The sequence below is a fragment of the Hippocampus bargibanti genome, linkage group LG10 (assembly GCF_051943395.1).
Source record: "Hippocampus bargibanti isolate YZ-2025 linkage group LG10, ASM5194339v1, whole genome shotgun sequence".
Taxonomy (NCBI): domain Eukaryota; kingdom Metazoa; phylum Chordata; class Actinopteri; order Syngnathiformes; family Syngnathidae; genus Hippocampus; species Hippocampus bargibanti.
Window position 1 is genome coordinate 5,693,294 of NC_142743.1, and position 18,319 is coordinate 5,711,612.

Here is an 18,319-nt window from a genome sequence, read left to right on the forward strand (position 1 = left end):
GCATGCGATAGATTAAAAATCTGACTGCTACTGTGCTGCTCAAATCTGTCACATCACAGAATAAAAGCCCCAGCTTCTGTTTATTTATTTTGTTTCAACAACAGTAAATGTTGCTCTGTGCCCTTCTTTTGAGTTGTGTTGAACTCCTTGGCTGGGTCATGAATCCCACGACATGAGTTGGTATGCTGATTTCAGTGTTCCAGAATATCTGCTATAATGTTATACTCCTAAACTAAGTAAATTCATGTCTGGTAAAATTGTATCGTAAAAAATTGAAAATTAAACACACGAAGAGAAAAGTAGCTTTCTAAAATTGTCGTGTGATGTATTTGCTGTCCTTCACCACAAGTGTTCATACTCACTTATTTCTGCTCAGAGGAATTTTGAAATGAACACACCAACAACACAATTTTCATATTTTCATGTATTTATGTACAAAAACCCTGGGATGTTCACATATCAAGTATACAGTACCAAGTGACCGGTAATATGAAACTTTTGAACATAAAATGGGTATTAAAGTACTAAATTATGTAGCCATAAAAAAATGCCAAAGCTAGTTATGAAGCAAAAGCCAGTGTTGTCAAAAACAATTAAAAAAACCTGGAACTGACAAAACTGTAAAAATGTTTAAAATCGAACAAATGGTTCCAAGCGGCAAAATGGTTTCAAGACAAAAATTAAATAAGAATCATCATGATCTCCCCATAAAATGTAGATTCTATGTGTCTTTCCAAAAGGCTTCTAATTGTTATTTGCCTGTAACAAAGCAAAAAGAAATACAATAATTAGTTTTCACACACTGTAGATACAGTATCAGACAGTGAATGTGAATAAAGCGAGTGTCAAATCAGTGCATACTGTACCATTGCATTGTAAGCATCCAACTGAGCATCCAATTCTTTGGCTGACAACTGAGGTCTGTTTCCTCTTCCTCTCCCTCTTCCCCAACCTCTTGAGCCTCCACTGCTGCCACCTTGCCTCCTTTCACTTCGGTCACTTCTGTCAAACGTAGGCTGACCAAGCCTACTCCTGTCAAAGCCTCTGTTGGAACTGTGGACAGAATAAATTTGTCATGGAGGATCAACAAGAATACAACTTGAGCTACACAGATGTTTCAAGGACAACCGACGCCTCCGGACAAGTTTTGTCCATAAATTGTAAAATTACTTCAAATGACTTCTACTGAGCGTATTTTACAAAGATTCCACCGCACATAGCTATATTTTACATTTTAAGACATGCGCTGAATTATTCAGGAAGTCTTGTTTGGGTACTTTGTTTGGTCTGAAAACTTCATGTTGATCCGTGTTGATGGTGAAATTAGAATGAAAACACATAAATAACGCAATGGTGAATCATGCTCAGACGAAGACGGAAGTAGACGCCGAAACATGTCAGGTATTTGAACACCGACAATACACTGTCTGTAAGATAAGAATCTGTTTTAAATTATTTATGCTTTCCTCTTCAGAACTATTTGAATCATATTAATAACTGGATGAGTAACGAGAAAGCATCTTCTCCGAATCTGAAGCCATTGTTTTGATTCTCGAGCAAGGCAAGACGTCTTGGCGTGACGTCACGAACAAGGGGGGCGAAACTGCCCACTTCCGGGTTCAATTTGAAATTGTTTGTGGACACTAAGTCATTTTTATTGGTGTTTTGCATTTGACTAAAAATATCATCCTGCGTGTTTTGGGCATTTTAGATGCTATAAAACGTTTTTCTGATGTCAGTTAGGAAACAAAAAAGTGGTGTTGTTTGTCCTTTAAGGCTTATTTAGTAGTGAATTATGTTTTATGGGGACCTGGGAACAGATTATTCTCATTTTAATGGTTTCCTATGGGAAATTAATGTTTGGGATACACACTTTTCGCCTTACACACACTTTCTGGGAACCAATTAAGTTCGTAAGCCAGGGTATCACTGTATACATTTTGTACTTTCATCTGAAGACTTGATTATTGAATACACATTTTAGTAGGATATCAAAATACAGTGGAACCTCGGTTTTCGAACGACCCACAGTTCGAACAAATCGGAGTCCGAACAAAATATTCAAGAAATTCTTGCTTCATAGTTCGAACAACAATCGGAGTTCGAACGCCGGTATGACGCGTGAGTGCGTACGCGAGGGTGGGATCCTGAGCGGCGTACAGGTGTATCGCTCTCTTCGTGACCAACTGTTGTCACTTACAGACGTGCTGCGTTTTGCTCTCGCGTTTAATATAGGTGTACGAAGAGTTTTAGCCCCTAATCATGCCTCCAAAGAAAGTAAGTGCTGCTAGAAGTGAAAAAAAGAAAAGTAGTGCGTACAACTATTGCATTTAAGAAAGAAATAATAGCAAAATATGAAGGTGTGTGAGTGTCTGATCTGGCTAGGGCAGAGGTGCTCACACTTTTTTCAGCAAGGGAGCTACTTTTGAAATGACCAAGTCAAAATGATCTACTCGTTATATTTATTGAACAATATAGTGAAGATTATTGCAATTTATGTTGATGTATATCCGCATATGTTGCACAACACAACATAATTATGTCAATTGTTTGCCATTACCTGAGTTCACTCTGATAACTGGCAGACGAAGACAACCGCACTTGAAAATGTCATTGTGAAAAAGTCATCCTCTCATTCCATATGAAAGTGATATGTTTTCTTTGTTCTTACTTGGTCCAGCTCTCCCACTTTTTTATACTCTCTTATGTTTAAGGGGGAAAACCGAGCGAAAAATTAGGATGTAACTAACGACATCATTGTTCACTTTGCAACAAAGGGGCGTTGTTTGAGCTCGCAATGAGATGTCATTTGATTGGTTCTCCGGTGTATCAATCAAATAAAGGGATGGCTGACTGGCTGACGTCGAGTTTTTTTCAAAAGAACTCCACTTGATTTGTTAAGCGTCAGTTCCTGACAATGTCACATCACCTTGTCTTGCGATCTACCAATAGTACCATGGAGGTACAAAGGTAAAAAATCCAATTCATAATTCTTTTCTTTACGAACGTACAATTAGCCTGGGTTACATTTATGTTGATGTTATTTGTGTCTTTGCCATTTTGCTTAACATTTTCTGAGATATACATTGCTTTTTAATTTAATGTGTAATTTCATGCATGAAATAATGTATAAAATACTGTACTATAAAGGTAAACATTCAGGGTGTTGGAACGGATTAAAACGATTTACATTATTTGTAATGGGAAAAATGGTTTCGGTGTTCGAACAGGGTTCTGGAAAGGATTATGGTCGAGAACCGAGGTATCACTGTATCTGATATTGCAACAGAAGATCCAATGACAATGTACAACTCTTACCTCTGTGTAAATAGTCTACTTTGCGAGTCATCATCTTGTACAATCTTCATTGGGCGACCTGAAAGAGTGACAATATAACTCCAGTGCACTTACAGATCAATTGGCATTATGAGGACAAGGGGTTGGATTAATGGATGGAGGTTGCTGTCTGAGAGGCAGATTGTCACCATCAAGAGGGACTCCATTATAGTGCTTCATGGCTTTCAATGCGTCTGCCGGATTTTCAAAGCAAATATCTGCACTTCCTTTACTGCGACCAGATCGGTCATAGTGGACCGCTACTTTCCTCAGAGGGCCGAAGTCTTCAAATAGCTCCTGGGGGGACAAGTTCAATGTTAGTCATTGTCACCGTCACACCGGCTCCGTGGAGATTAAGTGTTGTCAAAATTACTTGAATGTCTGTATCGGACACTCCAAAATCCAGATTGGAGATGAGCAGTTTAGTGCTATTTTCTGCTCTTCTTTCTTTTCTTGAGCTCTGTCCTCTGTATTCGCCAGAGTGCTGCTCAAACAGGTCGTGCTGCCATTTGTCTGGCAGCTCTCTGGGCTGGGAAGACATTGGCAGTTAAAACACAATAAAAACTCACACTACAGTCAATGGATGAACAACTACACTGAGCATGAACAAGTATGGCGCTCCTCGCCTCACATCACCCGGCCAGGGAGGGTCTGAAGCGGCCCTTTCCCGCATTTTTATCAGTTATGTCCAAAAAATTCCTTTGTCACATCGGCAAACCTGCTTCAATTCAAGTTGGAAGCGAAATGGGATGATTTGTAAATGGGATATGTCACTCACTGATGATTTGTGCTGTGATTTAATCTCATGACGATTGATTTTTGTCAACAATCAACAAACAACCCCCCCAAAAAAATGAATCAAAACCCCTGCGAAATCCAAATGTATTATGAGCTATCTAGGTCCGTGTAAGCTCTCAGTCGTACAGTAGTCCATCGATGAAAAGGTTTCTTCAGCCGTCAGCTGTACTTCTTTGAAGGTGTTGGACGTTTCGCTTCTTATCCAAGAAACTTCGTTCTTTAGGCCCTATATATATCCCTACCGTCCAGACATGGCGGTGCCAGACTCTGCTATGACAGGTCCCTGCTCTCAGGTTGGGGGGGAGCAGAGGACTACTCCCTGCAGCTCCACTGACTGTTCCTATTGTTCTGACTAACGACTGGCCTGATTGCCCCACTTGTTCGCTTTTTTATGAAAATCCCTTATTTTACTCCCCTTTCAAACTATCTATGTTCTTTCACTAAGATTTTAACCTCATTGTCGTCAAATGAGTGGTTGCTAGCTTTTAGGTGCATATGTACTGCCGATTGAGGCCCACTAGTATTATCACTGCGATGTTGATAGTCTTTTTTTGAGAATTTGTTTAGTCTCCCCAATGTACTGCTCTTTATAGTTTTCATTCTTACAATGTATTGAATAAACTATATTACTTTGTTTTTCATTTGCCAAAGGACTCCTGCAAGGAACTCCTGCAATGCAAGGTACTCCTCTCCTTTTTTGAGCTATCTAGCTAGCTATCTTGCTAAATATTTGCTATCTATCTCCCTGGCCGGATATCTAGCCATTAGCTATATAGCTATCTAGCTAGCTAACTATTAGGTATTTATTGGCCAGCAAGATAGCTTTCTATCGATTTGAGTTACTTCTGGGTTGAATGAACGCTGGCGCGTGTGGCTGCCGCAGCTCACCCACAGAAAAACTTATCCTGTGACTGTTAAGTGACCTTGAGAGTTTTGTAAGGCGCTTATAAATGAAATGTATTATTATCATTATTTAAGAATACATTTTGAAAAAAAAAAACTAAACCAAACCAAAATAAGGGGGAAGACACAATCCTTACATCGCACTCTTATTCTTACGAAGCAGTCATATTCGTGTACGCAAGGTGCAGATATTATTCTCCACTTGAGGATCACATCCTCAAAAGTACTGAATTGACATTTAGTTCCTATTGAAAATACAATTACATTTTTAATAAATAATAATATCTATCAATCGAATTATCCCTCACCGGAATAAAAACCCACACATTAAAGTGTTGACTGCCTTATTCCATTATATTGGAACTTACTTGAGCGGAAGTTATCGTATGCATAAACTGGAAGCAGACAGAAGCCGCAGTGCTTAAATTTAAGAGTGCAGCTCAACTCAACGGAAGACTCGACGGAAGAAACATGTTTGCTTCACCATTTTCCATTATCCGATCTGAAAGTACGACGTGTCAATGACTCTTGGCCTGCGTTTTACTGTAATTGCAACATACAGTAAAGTCTCGTTATATCGATATTCAAGGGAGACCGAAAAAATATCGATATAACCGGGACTATCGATATATCCAACCCTGTTTGCATGTAATTTTCTCCGTGCGTGCATAGAAATAGTATCGATATAACCGGGACTATCGATATATCCGATATCGATATAACGAGACTTTACTGTATATATAAATTAAACTTTATCCACTTATACCCTGTAGATTATGGCATCGAAACGACTATCTGCGATCACTGTGGAGCGAGTGAAATGCATCCGTGAATGCTTAAGAATCACCTGACATCAGTGATATATATATATATATATATATATATATATATATATATATATATATATATATATATATATATATATACACATGTGTATATATACACATAAAAGGATAAGTCCGGCCCGCCACATCCTTTTATTCGGCCCGCGAAAGCAAATCAAACTTGTTAAATTCCATGATGATTGCTAAAATCTGAGCCAAAATTTCATATTTTTGGATGTCAACCACAATAAAAGTCATTATTCTTGACTTCAGATTTGAAAACGAGTTATTCATTAATTTGCTGTGTGCTCTATATGTAATAATTGAAGGGATTTAAACATTCTAATGGGTTCCCCAAATTCATAACGGCCCTCAAGAGGAAACCATAACTACAATGTGGCCCGCGGCAAAAAATGACTTTGACACCCCTGAAATAATTGGTTTTCATTCAAAGGTGCATCCCTGGCAGCAACATGTGGAAAGGGGCAATCTTGAAACGTTCCCACTCACCAATAAATGGCAAGATGTCAATACTACTGCACTGTGTGAGTTAATAGTGAAACATCTCAAAACTCTTAAGGAGAAGATGACATTTTATTTCTCTTCAGCCTCCATGAAGCACCTTGGCTTTACAGGAGCAGGAGGAACTAACTGAACTGAGACAAGATCGTGGCCTCAAGCTAACCTTTGCTGATCTACCTTTGGACAGTTTTTGGTTGGCAGCTGCCAAGGAGTTCTCCGTGCTGGCTAACAAAGCTATTTTGACATTGCTCCCATTTTCCACAACATATCTGTGTGAGGTGAGCTTTTGAAGCCTGACTGCAGTAAAAACAAGACAGAGAAAGACTGAGTGCTGTGGTGGAAGAGGTTCGTGTGTGTCTTTCATCCATCCCGGCCAGGATATCAGCTCTCTCTTCGTCCAAACAGGCCCAGGTTTCACACTGAGTAAATATAAATATAAAAGATTATAAAATACTTTTTTCTTTGTGTTTAGTTAAATCCTCTCTTATAATAGAACATCATTCTTCAACGTTTAAAAAAAAGCTTGTATTACCAATACAGTAAAGTCTCGTTATATCGATATTGGTTATATCGATAGTACCGCTTATTACGATACTATTTTCATTTCCCTTGCACATTTCTAGTCTTTTTATGTATAATTAGTACCGTTTAGTACGATACCCGGTTATTACGATAATCCGGTTATTACGGTGCTCCTTTTCATCGCCCGCTACATCGGTCGCGCCATTGGTCGACTTGGTCACGTGTCTTGGTCACGTGACACGTCATCGGTCACGCCATTAGTTGACTTGGTCACGTGTCTTGGTTACGTGACACGCCATCTGTCGCGCCATTGATCGACTTGGTTACGTGACACGCCATCTGTCGCGCCATTGATCGACTTGGTTACGTGACACGCCATCGGTCGCGCCATTGGTCGACTTGGTCACGTGAGTTTGTTACGTGACCAGCACCTGTTGAGCAGAGCCATTTTCATTTTCAGACGCTAGCTCGTGTGTAGCAGACGAGATTGAAGTGTTTGTGTTAAAAGGTAAAAATGGGAAGCAGAAGAAGATTGATGACTTTTTTAAATTGTATACATAATACAGTAAGATGTAAGCGTTGCAGTTGCCCTGTTGTCTTATGTACATGCCCACTGTACTGTATATGAATGCAATCGTTTTTTGCAACAATGTTTCTTGTTTTGTCTGCTGAAGCGTGATGATTTTGAAAATTATTAACATTCCATACTGTGTATTAAAGGACAACCGATGTTACTTTTTATTCAAATGCAAAACACCAATAAAAATGACTTCACGCCAAGACGTCTTGTATTGCTTGTGAATCCAAAAATGGCTTCAGATTCGGATAATATGCTTTATTGTTACAAATCCAGTTAAGAATATGATTCAAATACACTGTAGTTCTGAAGATGAAAGCATCCATGTTTGCAATCATTAAAGAATTATATGTGCCATTTTGAGGCAACGTTGGGGGAACATCTCTCACCCCCCCCACCCAAAAAAAAAAAGAGGCACAAAATGGGAGCTCATGGCCAGCTCTGTTTCTTATATGGCGCTTGGCTGCCCTCTTTTGGCGGCTTTTGTTAATGCAGTTCGGGGCAGGATCGGATATATCGATAGTCCGGTTATATCGACATTTTTTCCAACTCCTGAGAATATCGATATAACGACTTTACTGTATAACATATTGTTTTATATATATATATATATATATATAATTGTTATTAACAATATGTTATGACCTGTCATATTGTGTTGCACATTATGTGTTTTGTGTATGCTGTGGCTGGGATATTGTTAATTATTAATAATATAATAAAAAAATGTGAAAAAAGCACACATTAACAGTTAATACTTTTTTCCCCACATTTTCAGCTGAGGGTGTACCCCGAGATAATTTCAACAGAAGAAATGTGCTTTGGCTTGAAAAAGGTTGAAAAACACTGCCCTAGCCAGATCACTCGCACACCTCCTTCATATTTTGCGATTATTTCTTTCTTAAATGCAATAGTTGTACGCACTGCTTTTCTTTTGTCACTTTTAGCAGCACTTACTTTCTTTGGAGGCATGATTAGAGGCTAAAACTCTTCGTACACCTATATTAAACGCTAGAGCAAAACGCAGCACGTCCGCAAGCGACAAGTTGGTCACGGAGAGAGCGATACACCCGTACGCCGCTCAGCACGCCACCCTCGCGTATGCACTCACGACGCGTATTGGCGTTCGAACTACGAAGCAAGAATATCTCGAATATTTTGTTCGAACTCCGATTTGTTCGAACTGTGAGGCGTTCGAGAACCGAGGTACCACTGGATATCTATATAGATAGATATCTATTTCTATAGATATATACAGATATATATGTAAACACACACACACACACATGTATATATATATATATATATATATATATATATATATATATATATATATATATATATACAGTGAGACCTCAACTTACGAACTTAATTGGTTCCCAGACAGTGTGGAAGGCGAAAAGTGTGTATCTCAAAAACAAAATTCCCATAGGAAACCATTAAAATGGGAATAATCTGTTCCCGGGTTTCCATAAAATATACTTTTCAACTAAATAAGTCTTAAAACTACACACAACATACCTTATTCTGTGTATAATACACGTGCTATTGTATTGTAATGAAAGAAATACACTGCATTGTATCATAAAGTCATTTTATTTGCATTTGTGATGGTCATTGATGGCTTGATGGAATGGCGTTGGAGGTCGAAGGTCGGATATATATATATATATATATATATATATATATATATATATATATATATATATATATATATATATATATATACATACACACACACACACACACACACACATATATATATATATATATATATATATATATATATATATATATATATATATATATATACACACACACACACACACACACACACACACACACACACACACACATATATATATACACACACATGTGTATATACACACACACACATATATATATATATACACACATATACAGTAAAGTCTCGTTATATCGATATTCAAGGGAGTCCGAAAAAATATTGATATAACCGGGACTATCGATATATCCGACCCTGTTTGCATGTAATTTTCTCAGTGCATGCATAGAAATAGTATCGATATAACCGGGACTATCGATATATCCGATATCGATATAACGAGACTTTACTGTATATATACAGGGCGGGAGATGAAAAAGAGCACCGTAGTAACCGGATTATCGTAATAACCATGAATCGTACTAAATGGAACTAATTATACATAAAAAGACTAGAAATGTGCACGGGAAATGAAAATAGTGTCATAATAAGCAGTATTATCAATATAAACGATATCGATATAACGAGACTTTACTGTACAATAAAGTGTCGTTATAGCGATATTCTCAGGAAAAAAAAATATCGATATAACTGGACTATCGATATATCCGATCCTGCGGCATGTAAATTTTCTCCTTGCGTTCATAGAAATAGTATCATAATAAGCAGTACTATCGATATAACCAGTATCGATATAACGAGACTTTTACTGTGTATATATATATATAGCCATGATTATGGAAATATTTTTACAGCCCCGATATGTGTTAGCCAGTGGTGGTGAGGTTGAACATGTTGCCCACTGTCTCCCGCGAGCTACACTACTACTATAATGACGTGATGAAAGGAATGACGTGAATGGGCGCCAGTTGACAAGGTAACGTGCGACCGAAAATCAAATAAAAAAAGAACTGTGGTCGTTCTCCTCCAATGACATTTTCCTAGCTCACGTCGACCACTTTTGAATCCTTGGTGACTACGCTTGTTTAGTCGGAAATTGACCACGAAGCACATGAGCACGAAAGTCTTTGCAAGATCTCGCTGTTTATTAACCTCCATCATTTGTTTCCCTTACCACGTCGCCTTGGGTGCACCGTACAGAAGCGTATACGATCTTCAATGAAGGTATATAAATTCATTCTTACTCTGGTGTACGGTGTGGGCCTGTTGACTCTCTCGCGGTTGAAATGATTCGGCCGACTCCGCTCCGACCTCGAGGACCCAACGGTGAAACCAGAACGTTCACCTCGGCCACGGCTTCCCTTGTTGTTCAGCTTGATAATGTCGTCCAGAGACATGCTCATTTTGTCAACCATGGTAGAACGTAAACGTGTTTCGGGAAACACGAGAGAACAAAGAAGCTTGTACAGAACAGCTCCAAATTAGTGATCAAGTTCCCCTGGTCTAGCTGTGTTACAATTAGCGGAATTACGTGCAGTTTACGGAAATGACGCACAAACGTAAAACGCAGCGATATTCCCCATTGGCTGTCTTCTCTACAGAAAACTTTAATTAAATTGTAAACGTACACATTGGTTTTCTTTTCCGACGGGGAAGATTCCCACATTGGTATCCATCATTTTCGGCACCCTTGTCGGGTCGCTAGCGCATCGGTTTTTTTTCCAATTCCTGCACAAAGCACTAAGGAGTTTAATCTTGTGAGTAAAAATACTGTAAAATGCATACAATTGGGGCCAGCTATTGGAAGTCAGCTACTATTTTGATGCGTCCCTTTATCTATAATCCACGTGAATCTTAATATATCAACTATAGTGTACTGTAAAACGTCACAGCCAGTGCTTCCAACAAATATGAATATTAAAGCTAATTTGAAGTGTTCCATGAACCTTTTTTAATGTGGGGTGGGAGGAAACTGGAGTACTCAGATTTTCAATTTAAAGCAGATTCTTTACTTAGTGTATTGCAGGTGTTCAAATACCTGACATGTTTTTGCGTATACTACCGCCTTCGTCAGAGTGGAGTACTCAGAGTTGAGAAAACAAAAACACTGCGATGATGATGATAATAATAATAATAATAATAATAATAATAATAATAATAATAATACATTTTATCTTAAGTGCCTTTCAAAGCTCTCAAGAACACTTTACAGTCACAGACAAGCATAGATGCTATAATAAGTAAAATACAATTACAAATAGAATACAATAAATAAAATACAATTATAACAAGAGATAGAGTTACACAGAAAAATCAATTTTAATTAGGTGGGTTTTGTGATGGGATTTGAAAGTGGGAAGAGAATCAATGTTACGAATGTTGGAAGAAAGTGAGTTCCAGAGTTTGGGGGCAGAGCAGCTGAAAGCTCTGTCCCCCATTGTGCTGAGATGGGCAGGGGGCACACAGAGGTGGAGGGAGGAGGAGGACCTGAGGAAACGAGAGGGAATATAAATTTGAAGAAGGTCAGATAGGTATTGGGGGAGGTAAGGTTATGGATAGCTTTAAATGTATAAAGGAGACTTTTAAAGTTGATTCTACATACACAATAATACACAAACTTTACACATGAGGGCCAGAGCTTAACGATGCCAACAAAATTGGGTTACTAAACTAGTAACTTACCTCTTATGCCAACAAGGGGAATTGGACGGGTGAATCGAGTGGTTTGCGCCTCAACCTCATAGTGCAGAGGTACAGTGGGGCCTTGACTTACAAACTTAATTGGTTCCCAGAGTGTGTAAGGCGAAAAGTGTGTATCCCAAAAATTAATTTCCCATAGGAAACCATTATGAGAATAATCCGTTCCAGGTCTCCATAAAATATAATTTTCAACTAAATAAGCCTTAAAACTACACACAATATACCTTAGTCTATGTTTAATAAATGTGCTATTGTATTGTAATGAAAGAAATACACTGCACTGTATAATAAAGTTACTTTATTTACATTTGTGATGGTTGTTGATGGCTCTTAATTGACACCTCTTGCTTTCTGACTTGTAAGGTCTTACGAAACTGAGGCATCACATTATTATTCATCATGTTGATGATTCTCATAGCCACAGTCTTTTGTGGATGGAACTGTTCAATAAAAGCCTGCACATAATTCCACTTAGCAGCCATCTCCTCCTCCTCGCCCTCATGTAACATCTCCTGAATGGCTTGCTTCTGCCTGTCCTCTTGAAGGCAAATCAAATCCTCTGTGTTGAGGACCTCATTATGGTCAGCAACAAGCTCCTCGATGCATCCACTTCGAGTCCCGTAGGTGCTGGCAGAGATTTTATGACAACAAAAGGCGTGAGTCCGATGATTCCACGGACCTGGAATAACGTGACAAAAGAAGGCCGGCGGGGGCGATCCGTCCAACCTATCAAGCTAGGCAAAATAAAATGGGACATGGGGGTGCAAAAACTCGTGATCCTGGAAACGTTTAACTAATGTCGTTTAACAAATGTCAGAAAGAAAGAATAGGGAATGAAACCAAAAATTCTGAAGACACAAAAAGGAGAGCAGTAGCAGTACCTTACATTGCAGGAGTTTCTGAAAAACTACAAAGAGTCCTTTGGCAACACAAAATTCCTACTTATTTAAAACCGATAAACACTTTCAGGCAAAAATTAGTGCATCCAAAAGATAGGCTGCCAAATGAAAAACAAAGTAATGTCGTTTATTCAATACATTGTATTGAATGAAAATTGTAAAGAGCAATACATTGGGGAGACTAAACAAATTCTAAAAAAAAGACTATCAACATCGCAGGGATAATACCAGTGGGCCTCAATCGGCAGTACATATGCACCTAAAAGGTAGCAACCACTCATTTGACGACAATGAGGTTAAAATCTTCGCGAAAGAACATTGTTTGAAAGGGGAGTAAAAGAAGCGATTTTCATAAAACAGCTAAATCCTTCACTAAACCGATATGGTGGGGTGAGGTTCAATTTGGATCGTTCGTATAACAGCCTGCTTCGGCATCATAGGATTAGTAATGCTGCTGAGCTCATACGGGAGGAAGTGGGGCAATCAGGCCAGTCGTTAGTCAGGACAATAAGAACAATCAGTGGAGCCGCAGGGAGTAGCCCTCTGCTCCCCTCAACCTGAGAGCAGGGACCTGTCATAGCAGTGTGCGGCCCCGCCATGTCTGGACAGTAGGGATATATATATAGGGCCGATACTACCAGTAAGACTTTAGTTCGCTGAAGTAGCATCTTGGATAAGAAGCGAAACGTCCGACACCTTCAAAGAAGTACAGATGAAGTCTGAAGAAACCTTTTCATCGATAGACAATTCCTGTAAGACTGAAAGCTTACACAGACGTTCGGTGTCATTAGTCACGTGAAAGCATCGAGGAAAGAACGCCTTTGTGTAAAGCTTTGTTTGCGAAGGATGGTAGCAATGGTGGACTTAGCATATCGGTACCGGGCTCTTTATTTGTAGAATGGTAGTAGAAAGTTGCTCTCAGGGAAATGACACACAGATGTCTCGCAGAGCTTGATCGTGGCGTGGAGTCAAGCAAGTCGTACTGTGAAACTCCATCCGATGCTGGGCAGGTCTCTGGGAGTTGTGTGTGTGTTTGAGTCCGAGATGATCTGATATTCTGTGCCGCGACGGCTGCGCCTTTTTACTATTTCCAAGCATGGCAAATGTGTCAGGCTGAGATTCACATGAAAGCCGTGGTGCGCACCTGTGACGCCACAAACGCATACTTCGTTCGTGTTTCTCAATGATCTCCTTCTCCTCAACGGTAATTTTGTTTTGTGTCTTCTTCGGCTGAACAGGAGCCTGTGGTGGGGTCTTTTTCGGTCCCATAACACCAAAAGTATCGTTGAAGTCGATCGATGTGTGCACTCATTAAAAGGGGGTGTCGAAAGGTAGGCCGGCTGGGGCGCTGTTCGGTCGTGTGCTTTGGTGTTCTTTCACCGAACATTACTCCACCAGCCGTGGTGGGACGGCGCTCCTTGTGTATCCTGAAAAGTAGTGCTTAATCCAAGGTTTAATTTTCATAAATTTAACGTTCGTAAACCGAAAATTTCGTAAGGCAAGGTGTTCGTAAACCGAGGCCCCACTGCACTGGGTTCAATTCCAGATCCGGCCTGTATGGAGTTTGAATGTTCTCCCCGAGCCTGCGTTGGGTTCCGCCCACACTCCAAAAACATGCAATACAGACTGACTGAAAGCTAAATTGTCCCAAGGTGTCCCAAGGTGAGAGCTGCCCAAAGACAGCTGGGATAGGCTCCAGCACACCCCACAGCAAAAATAGATGGATTGGAAACTAACTAAAAGAGAGGTTCAACAAAAATGCACATGGACAGCTAATATTTAGTATGACATGCAAAACATTCCTGCTGTGTGCACACAAATGCCGAAATATGTATTGTGTGATATTGTTGTAGCTTTTGTAGCTTCCTGGGTTATACCATTTCATTCTTTGTCACTCATCTGTTCCAAGAACAAAATGCTTGACAGCATCACAAGTTGTGGCACCCATATTCATGTGTCATTTTGCTGATTATCCTTCTGAACATGTGTGTCGAGCGTTGGGCTTGGTAGAGCTGCAGAAAGGAGCAGAACCTTATCGTGTATGTACATAGTCAGGTTTGGGAAGGGGAACAAAAATGTTTCATTAACATCCACCTGTCTGTCCCGTGTCACACCTCGGCATGGAACTGTTGAATGTTTGTTGGTTTTATGCTGGTAAACTTAGGTAACTGAATCCCAGTCACACGATCACCTGCTTGAAATAAATACACAACTGTTTTAATTTGAATGTATAAAGGAAGCACTTGATTGTATGTCATCTAAAACTTTGACATGTGGAAAGAAATTACCAGTCTTGATTCGGCTATTTCAATCATAAAAGTTGGACGTGTCAAATTCTGCCAGAGCCATCTCCCATTTGGTTGGTAATTGTTGCACCACTGTGATAGAATCTGGAACTTTCATGCACAAGTACAAAATCACACGCCTAGGGGCAGGACTGCCTCTTTGCACGTGTTACAGATGTGGGGCCGAAAAGAGGTTCGCCTCATCATGTGTTCACATGAGTCATGTATTAAAGACACATCACATGATCGGTTTTCCGTCGCCGCTTCATGTCAGATGATGTATAAAGTTTGACCCAGCTGATCTTTCTGCTAAAAGCCTGTTTTTCGTAGACTCTAGTGCAAGAGAAGAAACGAGCTGACTATTGCATGAACCAATGTGTAGTGCAGGGGTGGCCAACCAGTCAGAGACTAAGAGCCACATTTTTTACTATGTTACTGCAAAGAGCCACATCAAGATGGCAGTGCGTGAACACGCACCGCCAAGTTGGAGCAGCGGCTCCCCTCTCTCTCCCAGAAAATTGGCGTTTTTGTGTTTGTTTGTTAAAGTCATTTATAAGTGCCTTCCTTGTACGCTGGGTCCGAGAGGACAGTCATTTCATCTGTGCTGTATGTCATGCATATGAGCATATTTGACAAGAACGCTGACTTTGATAAACACGGGCACACATGAACACCCCATCACCCCATCTCTCACACACACAGACCTCTGGTCAGACAGATTTATTATAAGTATCACATTTTAAATACAAAATCAACAAATATCGGAAATTGACTCCGAGAGTACTAAAGGCAACAAAGAACAATGTCTTTACACACAAACTCAGTTCAACCAAGTTTACAAACAAAAATATGTATAATAATTTACAATAGTGTGCATGTTGCTTAGTGGGGCTTCTGGCATTCTTTGTCTTGGACAATCCTCATTAAATCTGGCTTGCATTCTGTTGTTGCCACTCGAAGCAATTCTTTTACATGAGTGTCAGTCAGAACCGATCGATGCTTTGATTTCACGTTTCAGGGTAGAAAAACAGACTTGCAGACGTATGCTGACCCAAACATTGACAGTATTTTAAGCGCAGCCGGTTTGACATTGGGGTATCTTTCCATTGGCACGCGTTTCCAGAACTCAATGGTCCCTTCCCTTAAAGCAGGTTTCAATTGATCTTCCTCACAAAGATCGATCATCTCTAACTCAGCCGCAGCTTCATCTGTGACTTGCGGGGCTTTCAAACAGTCCATCTCCGTATTAAACGGGTCGACAAGGAACGTAGACCACGGAATCGGGTCACAAAGTTTTCGTGCAAGTTTTCAACCAGTGTTGCATATCTGGCTCTGTGCTTATTCAGGGCGGCGCTGATGACTTGCCCGCTGGCTTTTAGCAGAGTGGAAAAATGTGTTAAATCTCCCTTTTGAATATGCGCCCTGAACAGCTTCAGTTTGTTGACAAACGCAAACACACTTTTCACCAAGTCAGGCAGAATTTTTGACTTACCCTGCAGGGTAAGGTTCAGTTTGTCCAAGTGACACAGCATGTCGACCAAAAAAGCCAGATCCATAATCCACTCGTGGTCCGAGAGCACGGGATAGTCCTTGTCTTTCTCTTCCATGAACAGTTTCACGGCATGATGCAGGCATTACGGTCTTTGGGTGCTTGGTAAATTTTCGGAAAAAAAATATCTGCTTTTCAGTCTGAGTTTTTAAGAGTTTGAGTTTGGGGAATTCTTGGTCGATGTTCGCGTGGAGTAAGCTGAAGTGGCGCTGAAAATTTGATGCTTTGAAATGCGCCAATGACGCCTGACATATAAGGCAGAATGGCTTGCCCTTACGCTCACAAAAAATATAAACTCTCCCACTCTGTTAAAAACGTCCTGTGTACGTCTTCATATTTTCATTTAGCTGTGCATTTTTTCCCTGCCATTTTGAGAGCAAACTTGACTGTTGTCAAGTTTGTCAAATGATTTGTTTGTTGTCAAGTTTGTCAAATGAATTGTTTATGTCGTAAACAATTTGTGTCGAGTCTCTGACTGGTTGGCCACACGTAGTTTACGACATAAATGATTGATTTTCATCTCACGCACATGCGTGTTAACATCACATGGTCAGCTTGATACCGTAATTTCACGACTATGAGGTGCACTTAAAAGTCTTCACGACTCTCAGGTGCCCTTAAAAGTCGTACATTTTCTCCAAAACGCGCAGCGCGCGCTATGATCGCGAAATTACGGTACATAGAGGATGAATGGCAGCGCCAGCGCCAAACATTTTTTACGCTTGTCATGTGGACGCCCCTTAAGAGCCGGCCCCTTAAGAGCCGCATGAAATCAGCCAAAGAGCCGCATGCGGCTCGGGAGCCGCGGGTTGGCCAGGCCTGGTGTAGTGTATAGTTTCAGATGCTAAGAGTTTTTATTTTGTTCATATATCATATAGGAAGTGCAAGCAAAATTGTTTTGAAATCTGCTTAATGGAGGCGCAAAGGTTTGACATTTCTGAATGATTTATGTAGGTATTTGTTTGTTTGTTTATTCATTCTAATAATGAAAGAACTTCCGGATTGAGTGAACGCTGGCGCATGTGGCTTCTGCTGATCACCCGCAGAAAAAATATCCTGTGACTGTAAAGCAGGGGTGTCCAAAGTCGGTCCTCGAGGGCCGCCGTCCTGCCTGTTTTCCAGCTCTCCCAGTAGCAACGCACCTGATTCAAATCATCAGGACCATTTTGATGCTGCTTCAGAGCTGGCTGATGAGCTGATCATTTGAATCAGGTGTGTTGCTCCTGGGAGAGCTGGAAAACAGGCAGGACAGCGGCCCTCGAGGACCGACTTTGGACACCCCTGCTGTAAAGTGTCCTTGAGAGTTTTTACTTAGAAATGAAATGTATTATTATTATTATTATTATTATTATTTAATAAAACCCTCCAAAAGTATACAAACACAGACGTATTAGATATACAGTACAAAATAATTTTCAAGTTATCATGAAATATAAAGACAGTCATCAAGTGGCAAAAATGGTAGCACAGCAACATTTTCGAGAACATGAATGTCCCTCTACAACTGATAAAAAGAAAACCACCAGGAAGGCTTCTAAGAAATTGACAACACGGAATAAGCATCAGGGATTTCTGGCAGGTATTTTTTGTTTTGTACATCTGACAATCACCATCCTCCACATGTCCTTTATTTGGCTTATTTTACATAATAAATGCACTCAAGCCCAGCTACACTTTGCAACAGTGCTCCACACGTGAAAAAAAATCTGGTAAATTAACAGTCCTAAAAATTGCTGTCGGTAAATAAAATTGATTGCAT

The 18,319-nt window shown here is 40.0% G+C and overlaps 1 protein-coding gene across 1 annotated transcript; it reads right to left on the reverse strand.

Moving 5' to 3' along the window:
* Positions 1–406: 406 nt before the first annotated feature.
* LOC148892209 (THO complex subunit 4-like) lies at positions 407–10,653 on the reverse strand. The gene is made up of 6 exons (XM_089006355.1): positions 10,372–10,653; positions 3,710–3,865; positions 3,486–3,633; positions 3,319–3,376; positions 867–1,053; positions 407–759 (listed from the first exon to the last, which is right to left on the reverse strand). The coding sequence occupies exons 1-6, from the start codon at positions 10,540–10,542 to the stop codon at positions 745–747; spliced, it is 735 nt and encodes a 244-aa protein (XP_088862481.1). The 5' UTR covers positions 10,543–10,653; the 3' UTR covers positions 407–744.
* Between the last annotated feature and the right edge of the window lie 7,666 nt (positions 10,654–18,319).

What these genes read in the sequence shown, in the direction of transcription:
- LOC148892209 (XM_089006355.1), bottom strand. Translation starts at nt 10,542, where the DNA reads ATGGTTGACAAAATGAGCATGTCTCTGGACGACATTATCAAGCTGAAC. An exon ending in TGTCCGATACAGACATTCAA is followed by an intron (nt 3,634 to 3,709) that starts GTAATTTTGACA and finishes TTGTCCCCCCAG; the next exon opens with GAGCTATTTGAAGACTTCGG. An exon ending in AGTAGACTATTTACACAGAG is followed by an intron (nt 1,054 to 3,318) that starts GTAAGAGTTGTA and finishes TTCTGTCCACAG; the next exon opens with TTCCAACAGAGGCTTTGACA.